Here is an 18,436-nt window from a genome sequence, read left to right on the forward strand (position 1 = left end):
TTGATATACTGGTAGATTAGATATTTGAGGAGGTACCTAGAGGATAATTGATTAAACTGCAATACAATAAGTAGTTTAGAAAAATATTTTTTGTGATTCTGATGTTACTTTTACACATACTAATTGACTGGACATATCGATACAACATTCTCACATCATTCAGTAATTTTGGGGTTAAGAGCAAAAAGAGATATCTCATATTCAATCCACTTAGGCTGTAATCCTAAACAACTTCCAATTCTCTGATCAAACTTAGGTGTAATGGACGTTTTAACGGATATGTTCACTTTCCTTTTTTGTAATCAAACTAACAGGAAATACATGTTTCTTACCACATCTGAGGCAGTGGAGAAGGTTTTGTGTGAGAGACTTTCTATGGACAGCCACTTGACAGGTCTGTTCTCATTGTCTCCCAGACAGTGGTAGTCTGCGGGGAACAAGTCTCTAGATAGGGCGTTGTCTGTGATCTGGACCCTCAACTTGTCATCCACCCTGCAAACACAACACAAACATGAACATGTGGAACAAGTCTCTAGACAGAGCGTTGTCTGTGATCTGGACCCTCAACTTGTCATCCACCCTGCAAACACAACACAAACATGATCAAGTGGAACAAGTCTCTAGACAGGGCGTTGTCTGTGATCTTTACCCTCAACTTGTCATCCACCCTGCAAACACAACACAAACATGAACATGTGGAACAAGTCTCTAGATAGGGCGTTGTCTGTGATCTGGACCCTCAACTTGTCATCCACCCTGCAAACACAACACAAACATGAACATGTGGAACAAGTCTCTAGATAGGGCGTTGTCTGTGATCTGGACCCTCAACTTGTCATCCACCCTGCAAACACAACACAAACATGAACATGTGGAACAAGTCTCTAGATAGGGCGTTGTCTGTGATCTGGACCCTCAACTTGTCATCCACCCTGCAAACACAACACAAACATGAACATGTGGAACAAGTCTCTAGATAGGGCGTTGTCTGTGATCTGGACCCTCAACTTGTCATCCACCCTGCAAACATGAACATGTGGAACAAGTCTCTAGACAGAGCGTTGTCTGTGATCTGGACCCTCAACTTGTCATCCACACTGCAAACACAACACAAACATGAACATGTGGAACAAGTCTCTAGATAGGGCGTTGTCTGTGATCTGGACCCTCAACTTGTCATCCACCCTGCAAACACAACACAAACATGAACATGTGGAACAAGTCTCTAGACAGGGCGTTGTCTGTGATCTGGACCCTCAACTTGTCATCCACCCTGCAAACACAACACAAACATGAACATGTGGAACAAGTCTCTAGACAGGGCGTTGTCTGTGATCTGGACCCTCAACTTGTCATCCACCCTGCAAACACAACACAAACATGAACATGTGGAACAAGTCTCTAGACAGGGCGTTGTCTGTGATCTGGACCCTCAACTTGTCATCCACACTGCAAACACAAGGAACAGAATAAATCAATTTGGCTATAAATAAGCGGCTTCATAAATTGACTATTGAATACTAATGTAAACGGAAATGCAACACATTTTTTTATTCAAAGTTAAAAAAAATTTAATGAGCCACTCGCAGACAGGGCTACAGTCTAAGAATCAATATCCGACTAAAACTTTATCATGGAAATAGAATGTATAGTAAATAAATATAAAAAATCTGCAAATTTATGATTTATTGCTGGAAAATCTCTGGTTTTATATTGTGTATAAAATTTGATTGCTGGTCGTTGATGCTTTAGGAAATATTTTTTGAGAGGATGTAAAGGTCGTCCGACTCCGTGACTTAGGGTTTACAATGTGCTCTTATCACGATCAAGTAGCGTTCTGTCATGTTAGTGTTTTGTCATGTCATTCATTTTCCCCATTACGATTTTTGCAACTCTCCACCCCAACACTCAGTATGGCAGAGAAATCTACGCTCACGCCAAGTATGAAGTGTGAATAGTGTATCTTGATCAGTTAATAAACGTATTAGTATTTCCTTGTAAAGTGTTAGGCATACAATCAATGGATAGCTATCTAAAGTTATTTTTTTTAATTTTACAAACACATATGCAGGCATTAGAACGGTTCATCTAACAAATTAGATAACTTACACACAGTTTCTTGTGGCCAAGTCTTTGTGCAAGAGCCGCTTCTTGTGCAGATACTGCATCCCTGTGATGACCTGCAGAGCCATGTCTACCACTTCCTGGGTGGTCAGAGTGTGTGCTACACCTTCCGGGCACAGCTTGCACTTCTGTAGGAACCTACGAGCACAATGTTGGTTTAGTTGTTATCATTAAACCACTGTAACATACCACTGTAACCAACCACTGTATTTGTTATTGGCTGTGATAATAACTGACACTGTATTTTAATACTTAAACCTTCAAGGTTACTTATTCTTTGCCAGCGTTCAGAAAGTTAAGGAATATACATGAGTTTTAAATCACGGGATAATTTACGTAGAGAGTTGAATTGATTTGGTCCAAGAGTGAACGATACTGGGACTTTGTCTAGTTATAATGGCAAGTGCACATTACTAACTTATCGTGTAGGATTGTAGATTTTAAAATGGAACAAATATGGACAATGACACTGATAGTCTTACTCTATGATGGGAGACGCTGGTGTTTGATACATTATGAAACACCCGCAAAGAATAGAACTTATAAATACAGAAAACGTGATGTTGAATCTAGACGATGATAATTATTATGACTACAAGAAGGGTAAAAACAGGTATGGTAATTCACACGAAAAAGCAGTATGTAGGTCCCAAATAAGCAAAGTTTTTCTGTGTTGGATAGTTGCTGATTATTGGTGACTTTTTTCCTGCTTTGAACTCTCGCTAGGGGTTTTTTACCTTATAACATGGTGACTTACCAGAATGGACTTTTATCCTTGAAAAATATTCACTTTCGTACATGTAGCCTATATATAATGGTGTTTACTCAGTGAAACGACTAAAATGATCAGAAAATAATGTTAAGCTAGCAGTGTGTGTGCAATTTAAAGCAAAATGTTGTCTCTCTGTACCTTTTAAGGTTGGTGTACCCCTGGTGGGGGTATATGAGGAATGGAGCCGTGTGGTCCTCTATGGAGACTCCTAGGATAGACAGGATATTCTTGTGACTGAGTCCGTACATGGTCATGCCTTCCTGTAGTAGCAGAGAAACTTGCATGCTGGACGCGTGGTCTATAACATACAACATGACAGTTTAGATAACACTAACAACATATGCATAACATACATAATTTTATGATGTAAATTTCAGAGCATAAAATAACATGTTAACTGGGAGACACAAGTGTAGCCCAGTGCTGAGATTTTGTCGCCCAGTGGCTATGGATGGTGCCGTCATATTTTGTTTAATGATTCAAATTTTAAATGTATTAGGATTTTAAAAGTATTAAAAAAATAACATTGTGTACATATTTCTAGAATTTGTTGGACAATTTACAAGCAAATATAATCAAAAAATGCATTACAAGATACGTAGAAATGTTTGATTTTCACTTGAATCCAAGCAAAATTTTTCTGGATGGGGCCCCACAGTAACCCCCGGCTCCACTGTCGCCCAGTGAAAATTCCTTAAAATATGCTCTGGTAAATTTAGTACATAAAAAGATAACAGACTCAATTATATTTTATGATTGTAAGTGTGGATATTTATTATTTAACGATTAGTAAAAATTATGGAATCAAAGAAAGGGATGATATTCCAGTTCACAAAACGTTGTGAACATTTAAGTTCTAATCTAGAATATAACCAAAAAGATTTCTCAAATAAAAAAATACAACAATCATATGCATGGGGCCTATATTGCATCTTGACCCATAACTCAACAACCACGAATTAAAGATTAAACCATTTTATGGGGTTTACAAATAACAGTATTATACTCTGTTGGAATAAAACTGTAGCTGATAATTTTTGGACAAAATATTTTTAACACTCTTTCCAAAGACTAATTTACACACTAATAGGGTTGGAAAATAAATACAGTTTTATTACAGGCATAAGTTTTATTCCCTTTAAAAAACTGCTGCCAATAATATTCAGAAAACATTTTTCAAACAAGACAGAACAGTGGCTAAAGTGCTAAAGAACCACAGACTAAAAATTTCAAAGTGAGTTTGAATATTTGATGTAAGAGAAAGCAAAGAGAGGAAAACAAGTTGAGCTTTTCTTGTCTTACATTGAAGAGGGCTACTTTCAAGTTTGAGGTAATCTTTGTTTGGACAAACTTGTGAAACAGAATACTACATGAAACTACATGTTGGTCTAATATTATTTTATATGGCAAGTAATTGTTAAACTAGCTTTCTAAATCGGATACAAAATTGTTAAAGAATGATTTTAACTGAGAGTAGGGACTCTTATCCTAGAGTGTCCTAGATTACATTGAATTAGGGACTTTTAAAAAGTACAAAGGGAGTTTAGTAAAAGTACAGGAGTTTAGATAGTTCACTATGTTCTCCCAAAAGTAATATTAAGCATTTAAATAAAACGTAAAACATTTTGAGAACATTTAGAAGTGTTCACTTGAAAAGCAAAAGTGCATTAATCTTCTACAAATTTATTTGTAACATACCGGTAACAGTTTTAACCATGACTTCTTCTTCTCCCCCATCCTCGTCCGTGTAAGAGCCTCGGTAGACGCGTCCGAACGTGCCTTCCAGCAGAACGCTCTTGAGTCGACATCTACACCTGGGTAAAAGCAGACTGGTCAAACAAATACACATCAGTACCCAAAGAGCATGAGTTACAGCAATAAAGAAAAAGTAAATGAGGAAACAAAAGATGCAATACGTAAAGAAAATATATGTACTATAATTAATAACACTCCATTAGAGTGGAAACGTGTCACACTAACATGGTGTTCTAATATTTTGGCTTCATTACAAACAACCATCTCTACAGCAATAACAGAACACCTAAAAATGTGGTGGTATGGAGGTAACAAGGTTCCCTCAAAGGGCATTGGCATTCTTGATTTTTCTTCCTTTAATTGTTATTTGGATGATTCTGTATAGTCTGATCATCTTAAATATTAGTGTACTAAAATATTAGTAACTGTACATACAAATTATGATGGAGCATATGTCTCATAGTTTTTACAATGGTAACTTGTATTAATTGACCTTACAAACACACAAAAAGATCATTTTATTTAAGATATTTAATTTAAAGTGTAATATGAAAGCAGGGTGAGTGTAGAACAGTGTGAGATTTTCTCTTTAGCTTGTTTGACTTAGAGTAGCTGCCTATTTAACCATGATCATTTATTAAAAAGCACCAAAATTAAGGACAGCTGGGTCCTTACATGAGCCACCAAAAGGCTACGAATGCTTGGCATAATGAAACTAGGGATCTACTGATCGGTAAGCGAACAACACTACAACCACTATGCATATTGTTCAGCTTCTGCACAAACATTTTCAGGTTACTAAGATTAACAGACTTTACTTACCTCTGTATAGTGAGCTGAGCTATCCTGTGCTGAAGGTCGTTAGAGCGGTCGCAGTGCTGATCCAGCTTTGTGTAGCTGGGTCTTCTGGAGCTGAGAGTCCCGGACAACACGGGAGCAGGCGCCAGGCCCTGCGCACTGCAGTTGGAGCCTCCCCGGGACTCCCTGGACACAACACACGATGGTGAGGGAGGGATATAACACTAGAATGTATGTAAGGGAAAGTGTTGCAAGTATGATCGACTAGAGGTACAAAACTTCAGGATACTCGCGGCATTACCATACGGATAAATTCCATTGGTAGGACTTGAATCCGGGACCTCGGGCTAAAACGTCCATGCTCTAGCACTAGACCAGCTCGCTCACTGTCAATTGATCATGGTAAAAACCCAAACCATACGTGAGTTGAACCATCCCCTTTACATGGATCTATCACAACAATGAAATTAACTGTGGCTGTTGGGATGGAAGTATATGACACATTAGCTGTAAACTTAACAAGTTCCCAAGTTTGTCAGGTTGTAAAACATCAAGGCTGCTTACAAAATATGCAGATATTAAGTTAAAATTTCAAAAAAATTGTTTCATTAAAGAGAGCTATGGCTGGGTATATTTTACCCAAATATGAGAATAGAATCAAGAGAGATTCCTTGTGCAGCTTTGTTTCTGACTAAAACTAGCTACCTCTCTTGCCGAGCCAATTTATTAACAGTCCAATGAGAAAAGTCAGCTGGACCCAGTAAGGAGTCATCAAAAAGCTATTGAATTTTCTCTATAATTTGGCATATCTACCCATAAAACCCATAAAAAGAAATTTCACGTCTTATAGGTTGTAGCAGAATGGTTTTTCTTTTTTGTTTCTAATCAAATATCATCTCTTCTACTGCAAAGTTAACGCCAGCTTCAGTCCCTTCTAAAATACTTCTTCTCTGGATAGATTTATCAACTTACTGCAGCATGTCGCCGTGTCGTCTGCTCTTGTTGTTGCGCAGGTAGCAGGCTAGCAGTGCGATGGCGAACACAGTGACCAAGGCACAAGCACAGCTGACTGCGACATACAGAGCAGACGACGCTTCTGTCTCTGTCCTGCCAACCACCACCTCGCTCTCGCTCTGCGATGACACATCTGTGCAGATACAGAGAATAATTAGTAATGGGAAAAATATCATATATTTAGAGAAATCGGGAGATTCAGTAAAAGTATGGCAAATAGGGTGGATATCTGATTCCATCAATCCTTCTTGACGATTCCATTAAGATGGACTAACCTCTATAGTAGAAGATGAATGAAGTACCTATAAAGCTGTGTTTACTCAAAGCCAGTTGGCGAGCAGGGTACCAGCCTCAAGTTTAACTTGAAATATACCAGAGACAGTTAACCTGCCTGTTCTACTGGCCTCGTGGAAATGTGGCTTATTGAGTTAATGAATAAGATGACATCTTTGCAAAATGGATTAAATTAAGCAGACTATTTAAGCTTTGTCACCAAGATCAGCTGTTTCTTCAGGCAGGATTAATTATGATTAAGGACAGCTGAGTTTAGTTTCACAATATCAATAAGCCTCTTTTTCTCAGAATTTGGGACTCGTGATTAGCAAGCGATTACCAAGCATCACTCAACTACACATATTTGTATACATATACATAATAACTGTCATCAGCAACACCAATTATGTTACGACAATTTATTTTTGGCAGTGTATTAAAATCTAGCTACGTTATTGGTACATCTCTCTTCACATTCAGTACTAAGTGGAACACACAACTAATGATAACTCACGTGTTGGAGGACCTCTCAAGCAGATCTTGACTCTCTTGAAGTTGAGTCTGGTGACATTGTTGTTGGCTCTGTTGAGGGTGACATTGATGGAGATGACGACATCCACCTCCGCAGCGACCACTCCTGTACAAGGCAACTCCACAGCGAACGTCTGTACCACCGTCGGCACTGACCCGTGGTCCGAGATGTTCAGGATGGGAGCTGCTAGTGCCTCTGGGTTGGAGACTGTCACCGCGATAGAGTATGGCAACTGAAACAGGAAGAAATGTGATGTAGACATTTTGCTGTGGAACTAGATTTTTAAATGGGATGGTTTGAAGACCAAAGCTTTTGTAACATACTGGCGACACTTGTGGTACCATGCAGGAGGCTATCAATGACGGAGATACACATTGCGGTTATGAGTAAGTAGGGAAACATTTGTAGAACACACTATAACATATGAAATACCACATGATCTTTCGAAAAATGATAAAATATTTACAAGAAGTATTGATTAAATCAAACCGGTATGGACAACGTAAATATTTCCATTAGTTACATAATCTCTGAATTGACCCTTTTAAACTCATCGAAAATTATGACTGTTATCGGTTTGCAAATCCTGTAATACTTTGCAATTGCTCGAATTCGAGCAACATGTACGTACACTTGAAGTAATTTTAGATAGGGTACAGTAAACTTTGGTTTGAAATTTACTTCTTGTTGTAACTTGAATTGGACAAAGGACAATGTATAACAATTATATTTCAAATACAAGTACAGTTTCTTTCATACAATTTATATATGTATGTATGATAACTTGAATTAATGTACATTTATTTTTATTGGCGTCTGTATTTTACATAACAATGTTATAATATGTGAGCTGTTAAATAACAGAGAATATGTGTGCAAATTAATATTATGAATTTTTCTTCTAACGTCTAATACCAGCAAATATTTTAAGTGCAAATTAAAATTCCATTTCATGAATATTCACATGCAAAAAAATTGTAATTCTAATATATAACAAAAATATGGTTAAACGAATTTGTATCTCACAACACTGTCAAACACAACAATTTTAAATATTTTTGCACTACCATTAAAGGATAAATGATAAATCTATTAGTTAAAAGCACTTTGGCAAAGCACCGGTATTAAATTATTTGCGTCGCCAGCCCAGTTGGCAGATGGGGTGCGAAAGCCGGGAAAAGTTTGTCTCGAGTGTGATGATTTATCCAGGGTGCTAAAACTTGGCACACAAAATTATCTCTGGGGTTGAAGGGACGAGTAAATGTATTCCCTCGGCTTCTTTCATCAAAGGGAAAATCCTTGACTTTTCTGCCAACATCAGTTTTCTCCTACACATTCGTGGGGGGAATCAAAGCTGAGCAAATAAGTTAATAAATTACATGTCTGGCAAGGGGCATAAAAAACTCAGGCAAAAAATATTTCATTTGCAATCAAGTAGATATTCAAATGGTTTTTACATGTTAAATATTCTTAAAGGTATTACATATACTGGGCAAATTACTGTGTACTGTGCAATAATTAGATTTTTTACCATGTGTAATTTAAACATTTTAATAATGTAATTTTCTAAAAGTTAACTAAATAATCTGGCTATGTATTGCTCACCATAATAAGTATTGTATAGGTATATATTACCATTTAACTAAGGTGATACAACCTTATCTATGAATCCAATAGTTTGTAATCGCAATCAGTGATCAGGGATGTATAAAGCTTATTTAATAATTCACTTGAGTTTTACAGGACATTGAGCTATAGTTCGTCAACAAGCCTAAATTGTAACCAAAATATTCCTTGATGCACACAATATTAACATACATGTTCCAATACAAACGATAAAATACTTAAATTTTCAAACCTTAAACTGATTGAATTATAATGTGAAAGTAAAGCGGTAAAATCCATTTCCACGCCCACTCCAATCTTCATCATAAAAGCCTGCTCACCCCCCTGTCACCGACAAACCCGGCTGTCAAGTCAACAATGTTGTCGGCGCTCAACGCATCCTCCCACCACCAATTAAATGCGATGACGTTCCCGCCAAGGAGGGAAGGAGCAGTCGCAGTACACTACGCATGCGCCGTGCTACAGCTGGTCCACTAAATCAGCTGTTTGTGGTATGACGTGGGCGAGATGATTGAGTCGTGCCGCTTCTGTTTGCCGATTACACGCTCAATGTCAAGGATAATCTAGTCAACAAGGAAGGCTCCTGGTTTCTCTAGTTGTTATTCCAAATTAGACAATTTTAAGTCGTTAACAAACGTTTATACATTCCTGAAAAATTTGAAATCTCACTGATAGGCTGATAGTGGAAAAGAAAACTCAGTGGAATTAACACTCTCGCCCCGTTTTAAAAGTGGTGTTTATTGTAAACAGACTAGGAAATCGATAGTTTATCTTTACTTTAAAACAGTGATACAGATCTAAGTTGAGTATTTTAAGCTGGACATACTATGCGTAGAACTAGCTGTGTCCCTTGTAACTGTAACACTGGCTTTTTATTTTGCCATTAACCGTAGATGAGCCAAGGATCTGGAAAAACGTTCACGTTTCGAATAACTAAAAAAACTAATTTTCAGGTTAGAACCAAAGGTGTGCTATGTGGATGGTTATAGTAAATGCATGATTACATAAACTAACATTTAAAATGTTGGTTCTCTTTGTTTTATGTATTTGAAAAAATAAGATATTTTATAATAGCAAAGCAGAATGCAGATTTACCACAAGAACATTTTTAATATAAACACAGACCCATAAGGTGGAGATATTTTGAAATGAAGACTACCGGTACCGTAATTCACTTTATCAAAATCAAAACTAATTTCCCCCGTGCTCCTGAGACGCTTTATAGACATTAGGGGAACTGCCAGGGTATATGATCTCAGTATATAATCTCATTTTCCACCCCAGATGCTAAGAAGCAGATGCGAAGGTTTGACGAACCCCAATATTAATTACACATCTTATATTTAGCCATCGAGGTGTTCACCTGGAATGCTTCCTTTCAACTAAAAACAAGAGAGTTTTGAATAGCGTCACCCGATTTCAATCAATTCTTATAATTTCCGATGGGTGGAATTTAATTATAAACTTCCACGTTTTCGTCAATACAATAATCTTTAGGCTGATGAGCATCTTTTATAAAATATTGCTTTGTTCAAAGATAAAATCTGAATAAAGGTATTGTTGATAGGCTTAACTCGACATTGTTAAATCTGTAACTAAACTGATTTATTCTAAAAAATTTTCACCTTGTAGCATGCATGCTTAAAGAGTTAATTTGTTAGACATTCGTAACAATTCTGTATTACAAAATCAATTGATCAGTAGTTTAAATTTATTGTTATTAATTTTACAAAGTATGTTTTGATTTCTTTGCTAGTGTGTGCGAGCAAGATAACAAGTTAAAATAATTCAAACGTTGTCAACACCCAATTCTAATTTTGACAGTTCTTCATCTGATTGGTTTAGTCCATTCGTGGTTTTAGTCTATAACATTAATTCAGTCAATTAGTGCACAGAGGGGTGCTTTCAAATGCTGCATAGAATTTGAATTAATTACAATTGATTTTGTTAGAATACTCACATGGACGTGAGGTCTCGGTTTCTTGCTCCTCAATGTTCAAAAATGGAAATCAGAGAGGTGACTCCCAAAGCAATAGCAATAACGGTTTGGTAACGTTAAATTGAGACTAAAATAATTAGTACTGTACTGGTAAAGAACGTACAGTTGCATACTTTGTACAACTTGTAGATCAAATGTGGAAAAAATTTATTACTTTTAGGTTTGAAATTTACGATCGAAAACTTAAGTCTTTTAGTGGAAAGAAGATTTATGTTTATATATTAGTTTGTAAATCTTTGTATCTGCTGATTGTACGATAAACCTAAATTAAAAACAGCTTATTCCCTATATAGGAAATTCGCTACAAGCAGGTCCATTTAAGAAATCCTAATTCCCCTATTTCCCCATCAATTTAAGGTTACATTTATTTATTTCACAAAGTCCTCTCCAAGATCCACAATATCAAGACTGCACACACACAAACACGCACACACACATGCAAGATAGCCCGGAGCAGCTGATTATCTGTCTGAAGATCCAATTTATATGTAAACGCGTATGTTGCGACGAGATGAAACGGAGAGTGTTGGTTCCATCGAAGCCGCCAAAAGAGACCGAGCCGAAATTACGCCCGGCTTGTTGACAGGTTCTGTGTTTAATGGTTAATCGGTGTGCTACCACCATTAACTGGCTGGCTAATAAGAGAATGTCTGCTTAAATTGGTCCGACAAATTGCAAATGGTAGGTATTTAAATCAGGGAATATTACAATGTTTAAGTACTGGTTCTTGAGGTGGTGTTTTTCTATTGAATGATTCTGTAGCTGAATTCCTATTGATATGCGTATCACAGTGTAAACGAGTTGGTCTAGAGGTCGAGCGCAAGGCTTCAGTCCCTGAGGTTACCGGGTTCAAATACAGCCAACCACCAATGGTTGTAGAGCTAGGTTATAATTCCGCAACCAGATAAGTATAGCCTGGAGGTATTTTTGAACGGTTCCAGGCTGTCTTACGTCCTGCGATGTAAATAATATTGTAAATATTACTTTTTTCAGTTTATTGGGGAATAAACAACATTTTAATGTAAAGGTGAGACAACAGTATTATGTAAAACAACGTTATCAACAGTATTGCGTGTAGACAAAATGTGAATTACTATTTTACACTATATCCTTACAGTACAATCAATAGAGATTATTCTGACATGGAATGGACAACTAGGGGTTTCAGCTAACACGTCTTTATTGTTATTACGTGCATTATTATTCATATTAAACAACGAAATGCTAATCATAAGTACATTCTTTGCAGAATCAATAAAACTTGAAAGACCTTAAACAAAATATTATTTTAAAATCATAAAACTACAGCGATCAATTAATTCTCCTAAAAAACGTCAAAACAGATTTTGCTTTAGAAGCTTATAAGCAAACAAGCCGGTGTACAAATTAGCGTTTCCTATTTAGCGAAATTGCAAGCCAACAAAACATTAATGAAAACAAGGGCTTGGAAGAGGGCTTAACAAAACAGCGCTAAATAAAGAACTAATGAAAACAGAGGTAGCATGAGGGGGCAAGGTGTTGGGGGAGGGGGGGAACCAAATTTTTAATTTAACGGTTACGTGTTGTCTTTGAAGTCCTTTAACCGCGCGCCGCTCTGTTTGCTAATCTTGCTCAGTTCCACAACGCTCATAGGACCATCTGTGGGAGGTATTACAGCGGAAAATCGTTTACCTTTTTCTAAACGATTAACCTCGGTTCAGAGGTATCTAAGGGGTTTAGAAATTAAGTTCTTAGAGAAAACATATTTAACTCCAGCGTTTAGTAAAAAGGTTTGCAAATTACATTCCTATCTGTTGGTTGACTAGCGTATATAAAAAAAATCTGACAGAGAGAGGAGAGAACACGGAAATGTACAGGCTATATTTGATTTTGGAATTAATAAAAAAAAAAACACGAACACCTTTATCGGAGTGTTTAAGTATTAGCTTTGTATTAGTCATACTGTACATGTAACAGTGTACTACTGTAACATTTACAACCTTTAACGCATTTTTAGCAACAAATGCTAAAAATTAGAGTCTGGGTTTCAAAAGTATATAATTGTTTACATATCTTCACAATGTATTAGAATGTCGTATTCGAGTCAAAAATAATAGCCTTAAATTCTACATGTTACAGTAGCTCAATTAGCAAGTGGTAAATAAGGAAAAAATAGTGCAAATTGTTTCTTTACTTTATTCAAAACACCACACCCTCTTTATTGATGGATATCCAAGCGAAATCTCAAACCATTTTATTATTCCCAAACACACCACAGGGCATAAAACTTGAGCTTATAAAAAAGGAAGACCCGATGTACATGAGTACAGATTTGGATCAGGACCAAGTATTGGGGTTGAACTTACTGCGGCCGTTGCAGCAGTTTATGTTACGACCAACACAACGCACGACCTACCTCTGTGGATACTGGGTACACTATACACTATACACTGTGCACTTTACATTATACACTGAGCATTAGTGACAGGTTGTAGGACATAACCTGTGTAATGTACGGTAATGGTGGTACTGCTGTGGAAATTGTGTGGGTCATAGAGTAAACAGATTTGTAGTGCTAAGTTTTGAACACTATAATGTAATACCTTTGTAATACTGTATACTGTAGCTGTCGCAGCTACAATTTTAAAACTAAATACTTTGTGTGGTGTACCAGTGCCAAGCATTGTTGAAGAAAACAACAAATGTGTTCAATTTATAACGTCAGGGTTTAAGTAAATAGTAAATAATCTCGCTTAAAAGAGCTTAATCCAAAACTCAAGGTAAATCTTTGGAGCCCTTCCTAATATTTCAAATTATACATTTTGAACTCCATCAATATAACTGAAACAACTGTGAATCAGGTGAACTATAATATAATACGTTGCATTTACTGAACGCTCTTACAAATCGGAGAAACAATAGGCTTATATCTCATTAAGATAGTGATTACTCAATTTCATACTACAACTTATATTTCACACTTTCGCAAACATACAAGTTCTACCACTTTACGAACCTAACCAAGTTTTTCCGTTTACCCATATGTGTCTAGCAAGTTTCCAATTATAAAACCTGACCCTTAAAGTAATTTAATTGACATTCCGGGCCAAAGAGAGCAGCACTTCCCAGTAGCCCGGCTCTGTACAGCGCTCTCTGCGTGACAAGCGATGTCAATCGGCTCATCAAACCGGATAAAACAATGACAGACCGGACGGGAAATGCAATTCTTCGTACCGGACCGGATTCCGCGCGTGTCTGGAATGTCGATGGCAAAAACCGAGCTAATGTCTCACTCCGGAGCGGACTGGAGTGAGTGATGGACTCACTCGGGATTATTGTCACTGTCAAAGGATCTGAGCAGAGCAATTACTTCAGCGAAGGGTCTCGTCACTTGTTCTTGCGGGGTTTGTAGGTGATTAAATGAATAAAATTGCCTTATTGGCGATCATTTCTCTGATCTCTGATGCATTGACCTTTAAGGACTTATATTGTACAGAATTATCCGTTTAACAACTTTGAACGATTTTCAAAAACATTGTTGGATTTTAACAATTTTAGGCTGTCGAGTAGCTTTACGGAAGTGGAGCCTCTACAACGTGTGCTACTGGGTTGCTCCCACCTCGCATAGAGAGTCTCTCGCAAAGCTAAATTATTATCTTAGTTTGTCAATACTGTTATTGAAAACTTGAACTTAGTACTTTGGTTGGATTACAAATGTTGTTGCATTGCTACATCCTGTCACTAATATGTATTAATCTTTATAAGCGTACTTTGGTAGTTTTCATTTTGGATTAGCTTTTTTTCAATCAACCTTCCTGATACGCATTCTTAATGTCAATAATTGTCAGAGAGTAGGATGTATTATGTCAAAAAACATCGTACTCTCTGACATGTACTGAATTATTTTAAACAATGTTTCTGCTACAAAATAATACCAATGTTGACTATCTCTTCAATAACTATTGTACTGGTTGCGACATTGACTAGATAGTCTTAGGTGTATTGCTACTGCAGCAACAGTAATAAATGTATTTCACTAGTTCATGCGCACAGAAATAAAGCCACGGGTAAATAGTTTTGTTACATTTTAAACTCAAACTTCAATTGAAGTTTAACTCAAAATAAGTGTATGTTTTATAACAAAAGACTGGATCCAAACATAAAAATTCTCTATTTTGGTTAAAGCAGGGACGAAGGTATAAGTCACACGACAGCCAAAGCTCACGCCCGGAAGCAATTTTGTTCAATTCCAACTGAATTTCTCTCTCTCGCTCTCATTGGAATAACACAAATACGTTACTTCGCAACTGGCTTTTACCATTTCTAAAACCTTTTCGGCAACTTCTCCCTGTTGGAAAAGCTATTCTTTTGTTTACATAAACTTCCCTACTGTTTAAATTTTGTTCCCTATTAATATCTGCTATTCAATTAGATCATCATAGAATATCGTTCATTTTACGACTACACCAGTCGTCGGTCTATTAGATCAGATTGTAACTCAATGATATTTTACATAATTCGCTTAATACACCACTTAATCACTAAAGCAAAGAATTGTTACAAGATTATGACGTCTTTTAATCCAATATAATGGAGTGATAAAGGAGGTAATACTAAATGAATGTAGCTTACTCACTAAGATCAGTTTCCTTTATTATCGGTTCGAATCCAAAAAACTTAATTTAAATCGGAATAATATAAAAACTGGTATGAAAAAAACATAACATAAATCCGATTCTACATTAAATACTGAGAATTTTGTGAATAAAGTGATAAATTAGCTCGAGGTTCTATTTAATCAGACCCCGAAGTAATCGATAGACAACCTGGAGAAAGCCTGTTACATTAATCAAGCAGAACATTTGTCTTGTAAGTCACAGACGGCAGTCGGAGCTCGTTTGGCACATTTCACATTCTCTTTGCTTCGGCATGCATTTTTAAAACCAAATTTCATCTTTCATAATTGTATTGAATAGTGTAGGCACATTGTATCGTATATTCAATCTCAGATATTAAAAAACATTGTCGTATTAACCACTTTTGATACTACGTATGTAATCATCCCCTGAGCGAAAATAGTGGAATGATCATCGTAAAGAGTATGACACTATTGAAATCATACTTAGCTTTTCATACTTATAAAGTTGATAGGGATAGGTGCTATTTACGATATATCACCCCTGTTAATTGGACAAGATAAAAAATTGTGAATAAAAAGATTTTCCAAGAGCACAACTTTTTCTATGGTTCAACTGAAAAAAATGTTCGTCTAAAACTGGCAGCAACTGTTAACATTAAAGTGCAATAATACTTCAGTGTATATTTATATTGTGTTACAATTCATTTGATCGTTTCCAATAAAGTTTTCCATTAATAATCACTAAAGCTACAGCATGCAAAAGACGTACAATCCAGTATTTTCCACGAGATCAGAGCTGTTCAGATCCGCGTCGAGTTGAGATGAAACTGCGACTCAAGTATTACACGCAATTTTCACCCAATCCCAATCCCGCTTTGACGGCAAAAACTCTAAACTGTCCCCAGTTTGCGCCAGTTTCCCCGGCCTGGCACCAATTTCAAGCTACTTCTTTCACTTCCTTTTTCTGCCTACTGTTATATTATTACTTTACTTGTTATTTTATTAACTTTTGTATTAAAAACGTTCATTAACAGTTTATAATGAAAATTATACAATAAATTTATTTATTTTACTACTAGTACTTTGGTTACAAAAGCAACTATTGACAAATCAATTGATATCCAGTTAAACAAATCTAACTACAATTTTTAGTTTGAAAATTGTCAACAAAGATTTTCGCTGTTTAGAGTGCAAATCGATGAACTTATATTTACATGGGAAAAACAGAAGTGCTCATTGGAATCTCTCTGTACAGCATAATTAAGGGAAGGGAGACTGAAAAATTTGTTTACTTTACAAAAAATACGTTGCATCCACATATACAGCATATAACAGCAAATATCCGTATATTACTAAAAAATAATCCCAATGAAAATAAATAAACATTAAATAAACGTTTAGATAGTAACCCATATCGCCAACTATATTTTCTAAGGACTAGTTTCAAAACTGTTGCGAAATCATCCATTCTGCAGCTGTAAATTGCACTAGCATTCCAGGCGAGGCCTAACAATAATGTAACATTAGCCCCACCGTGTCATTGTGTAACAACAATCAACAAGTCGTAAACAACAATCACAATGTTGCACTTACTGTTGCACTGGATGGTTACCTTGTTTTACACCTAACTGTAACTTGAAAGCGTTAGCTATTTTAAACCACAGGATTTATTATTTAAATTCTTATGTTTTGCTTGATTGTTAGTTCAGTGAAAATCGTTTAGCATGGTTTATAATTTACGAACCCTATTAATAATCAAGTTTTCGCTAAAACATCATATACAACAAATTTGTCACTCACCGGTCGTCCAGCAAGACTTTGCCATGTGAAGTGCAGTCCTCCAAGATGCGCTGGCACCGGCACCACGAAGTTGAGGGCGTACTCGTTGAGAACACCGTCCCTGACGTAGAACAGCTCTGCCTGGAGACCTGGAACAGAGTGAAACCTTAGGAAACTGCTAGAGTGTTGGGATGTACCTGAAACCATATTTGTCAATTTGGTTTGATTACAACTTAAACCTAGCCCTGTAGGTGAAAGGTTTGTTTGGAGAATCAACAAATATCCAGAAGCCTACAGACTATGGATTAAAAAATGCAAACCAGTTAGGTAAATTTTCTTTCACCAAGCAGCACATGTGTCAAAAATAAATTGGCAGTCTTGGGTGGGGTTCGAAACACAAAATTCGTTTTCACACGTTCCATATATAAATCCATCAAACAACTACACAGCACAACTGGAGAGAAAGATAAAAAAGTCAAACTATCCACTTTGAGAATTACTTTTCTTTAATTTAAACTTTGATCAAGTCCTGCTCTGAAATTATTTTACAAAATTACCAATCTAGAAACCCAGAATCCTGAAAACTTGCTCAGTCTCGTTCTCAAATTAATTCAGACTCGAAACGAAATTAAAATCGTACACTCTAGAAACAACTTGTCGGAGCTGGTGTAATTATTGCAGAGGAGATTTTGTAAACGGCAAAGTTTCTCGCTCGGTAATGAAAGAGCTCAAGTCCCACTGATTGAGGTCGCAACTTGGTAAAGTGGTCCGAAGCCTCCCGCGTCCAACTTTTTAATTAAGATTAGCGTCTTACGGACAGAAACCTGATAGCAACAGCTCTTGGCCTGATTGAGTTTCATCTACGTTCTCGGTAGTGTTTCAACTATTTGCACACACAAGTTTTGACTGGTGTAGGCCTAAGTATTGTTGATATTGTACAGTCGTTTTTAAACACAGTACTTATTATAGGTTGGTGGGTAAAGTGTTAAAAAGAGTAACACACTAGATAGAATTAGTACGCCTCTCGGGGTGATGGGGTCTATGATTGATGGGGGGTGATTCGTGGACTACCTGAACGTTTTGAATGGTGTGTTTATCAATTAAAGTGAATTTTTACGTCTAAGTATACAGTACTACCTTCAACCA

At 36.6% G+C, this 18,436-nt stretch overlaps 1 protein-coding gene across 2 annotated transcripts in view; it reads right to left on the reverse strand.

Moving 5' to 3' along the window:
- LOC128990762 (tyrosine-protein kinase Dnt-like) overlaps positions 1 to 18,436 on the reverse strand; it is a 75,866-nt gene that overhangs the window by 2,510 nt on the left and 54,920 nt on the right. The window contains exons 2-9 of one of the 2 annotated variants that reach the window (XM_054413327.1): positions 17,312 to 17,439; positions 7,251 to 7,500; positions 6,422 to 6,596; positions 5,474 to 5,635; positions 4,595 to 4,710; positions 3,035 to 3,194; positions 2,110 to 2,262; positions 333 to 492 (exon numbers count right to left, since the gene is read on the reverse strand). In XM_054413327.1, coding sequence (XP_054269302.1) covers positions 333 to 492; positions 2,110 to 2,262; positions 3,035 to 3,194; positions 4,595 to 4,710; positions 5,474 to 5,635; positions 6,422 to 6,596; positions 7,251 to 7,500; positions 17,312 to 17,439 — 1,304 coding nt within the window. Of the gene's footprint in view, positions 1 to 332; positions 493 to 2,109; positions 2,263 to 3,034; positions 3,195 to 4,594; positions 4,726 to 5,473; positions 5,636 to 6,421; positions 6,597 to 7,250; positions 7,501 to 17,311; positions 17,440 to 18,436 lie in introns of both variants that reach the window. The other variant, XM_054413326.1, reaches the window with a different exon arrangement.

Source organism: Macrosteles quadrilineatus, unplaced genomic scaffold (genome assembly GCF_028750875.1).
Source record: "Macrosteles quadrilineatus isolate MER2022 unplaced genomic scaffold, UCM_ALF_1.0 Scaffold_3__2_contigs__length_128488019, whole genome shotgun sequence".
NCBI lineage: Eukaryota > Metazoa > Arthropoda > Insecta > Hemiptera > Cicadellidae > Macrosteles > Macrosteles quadrilineatus.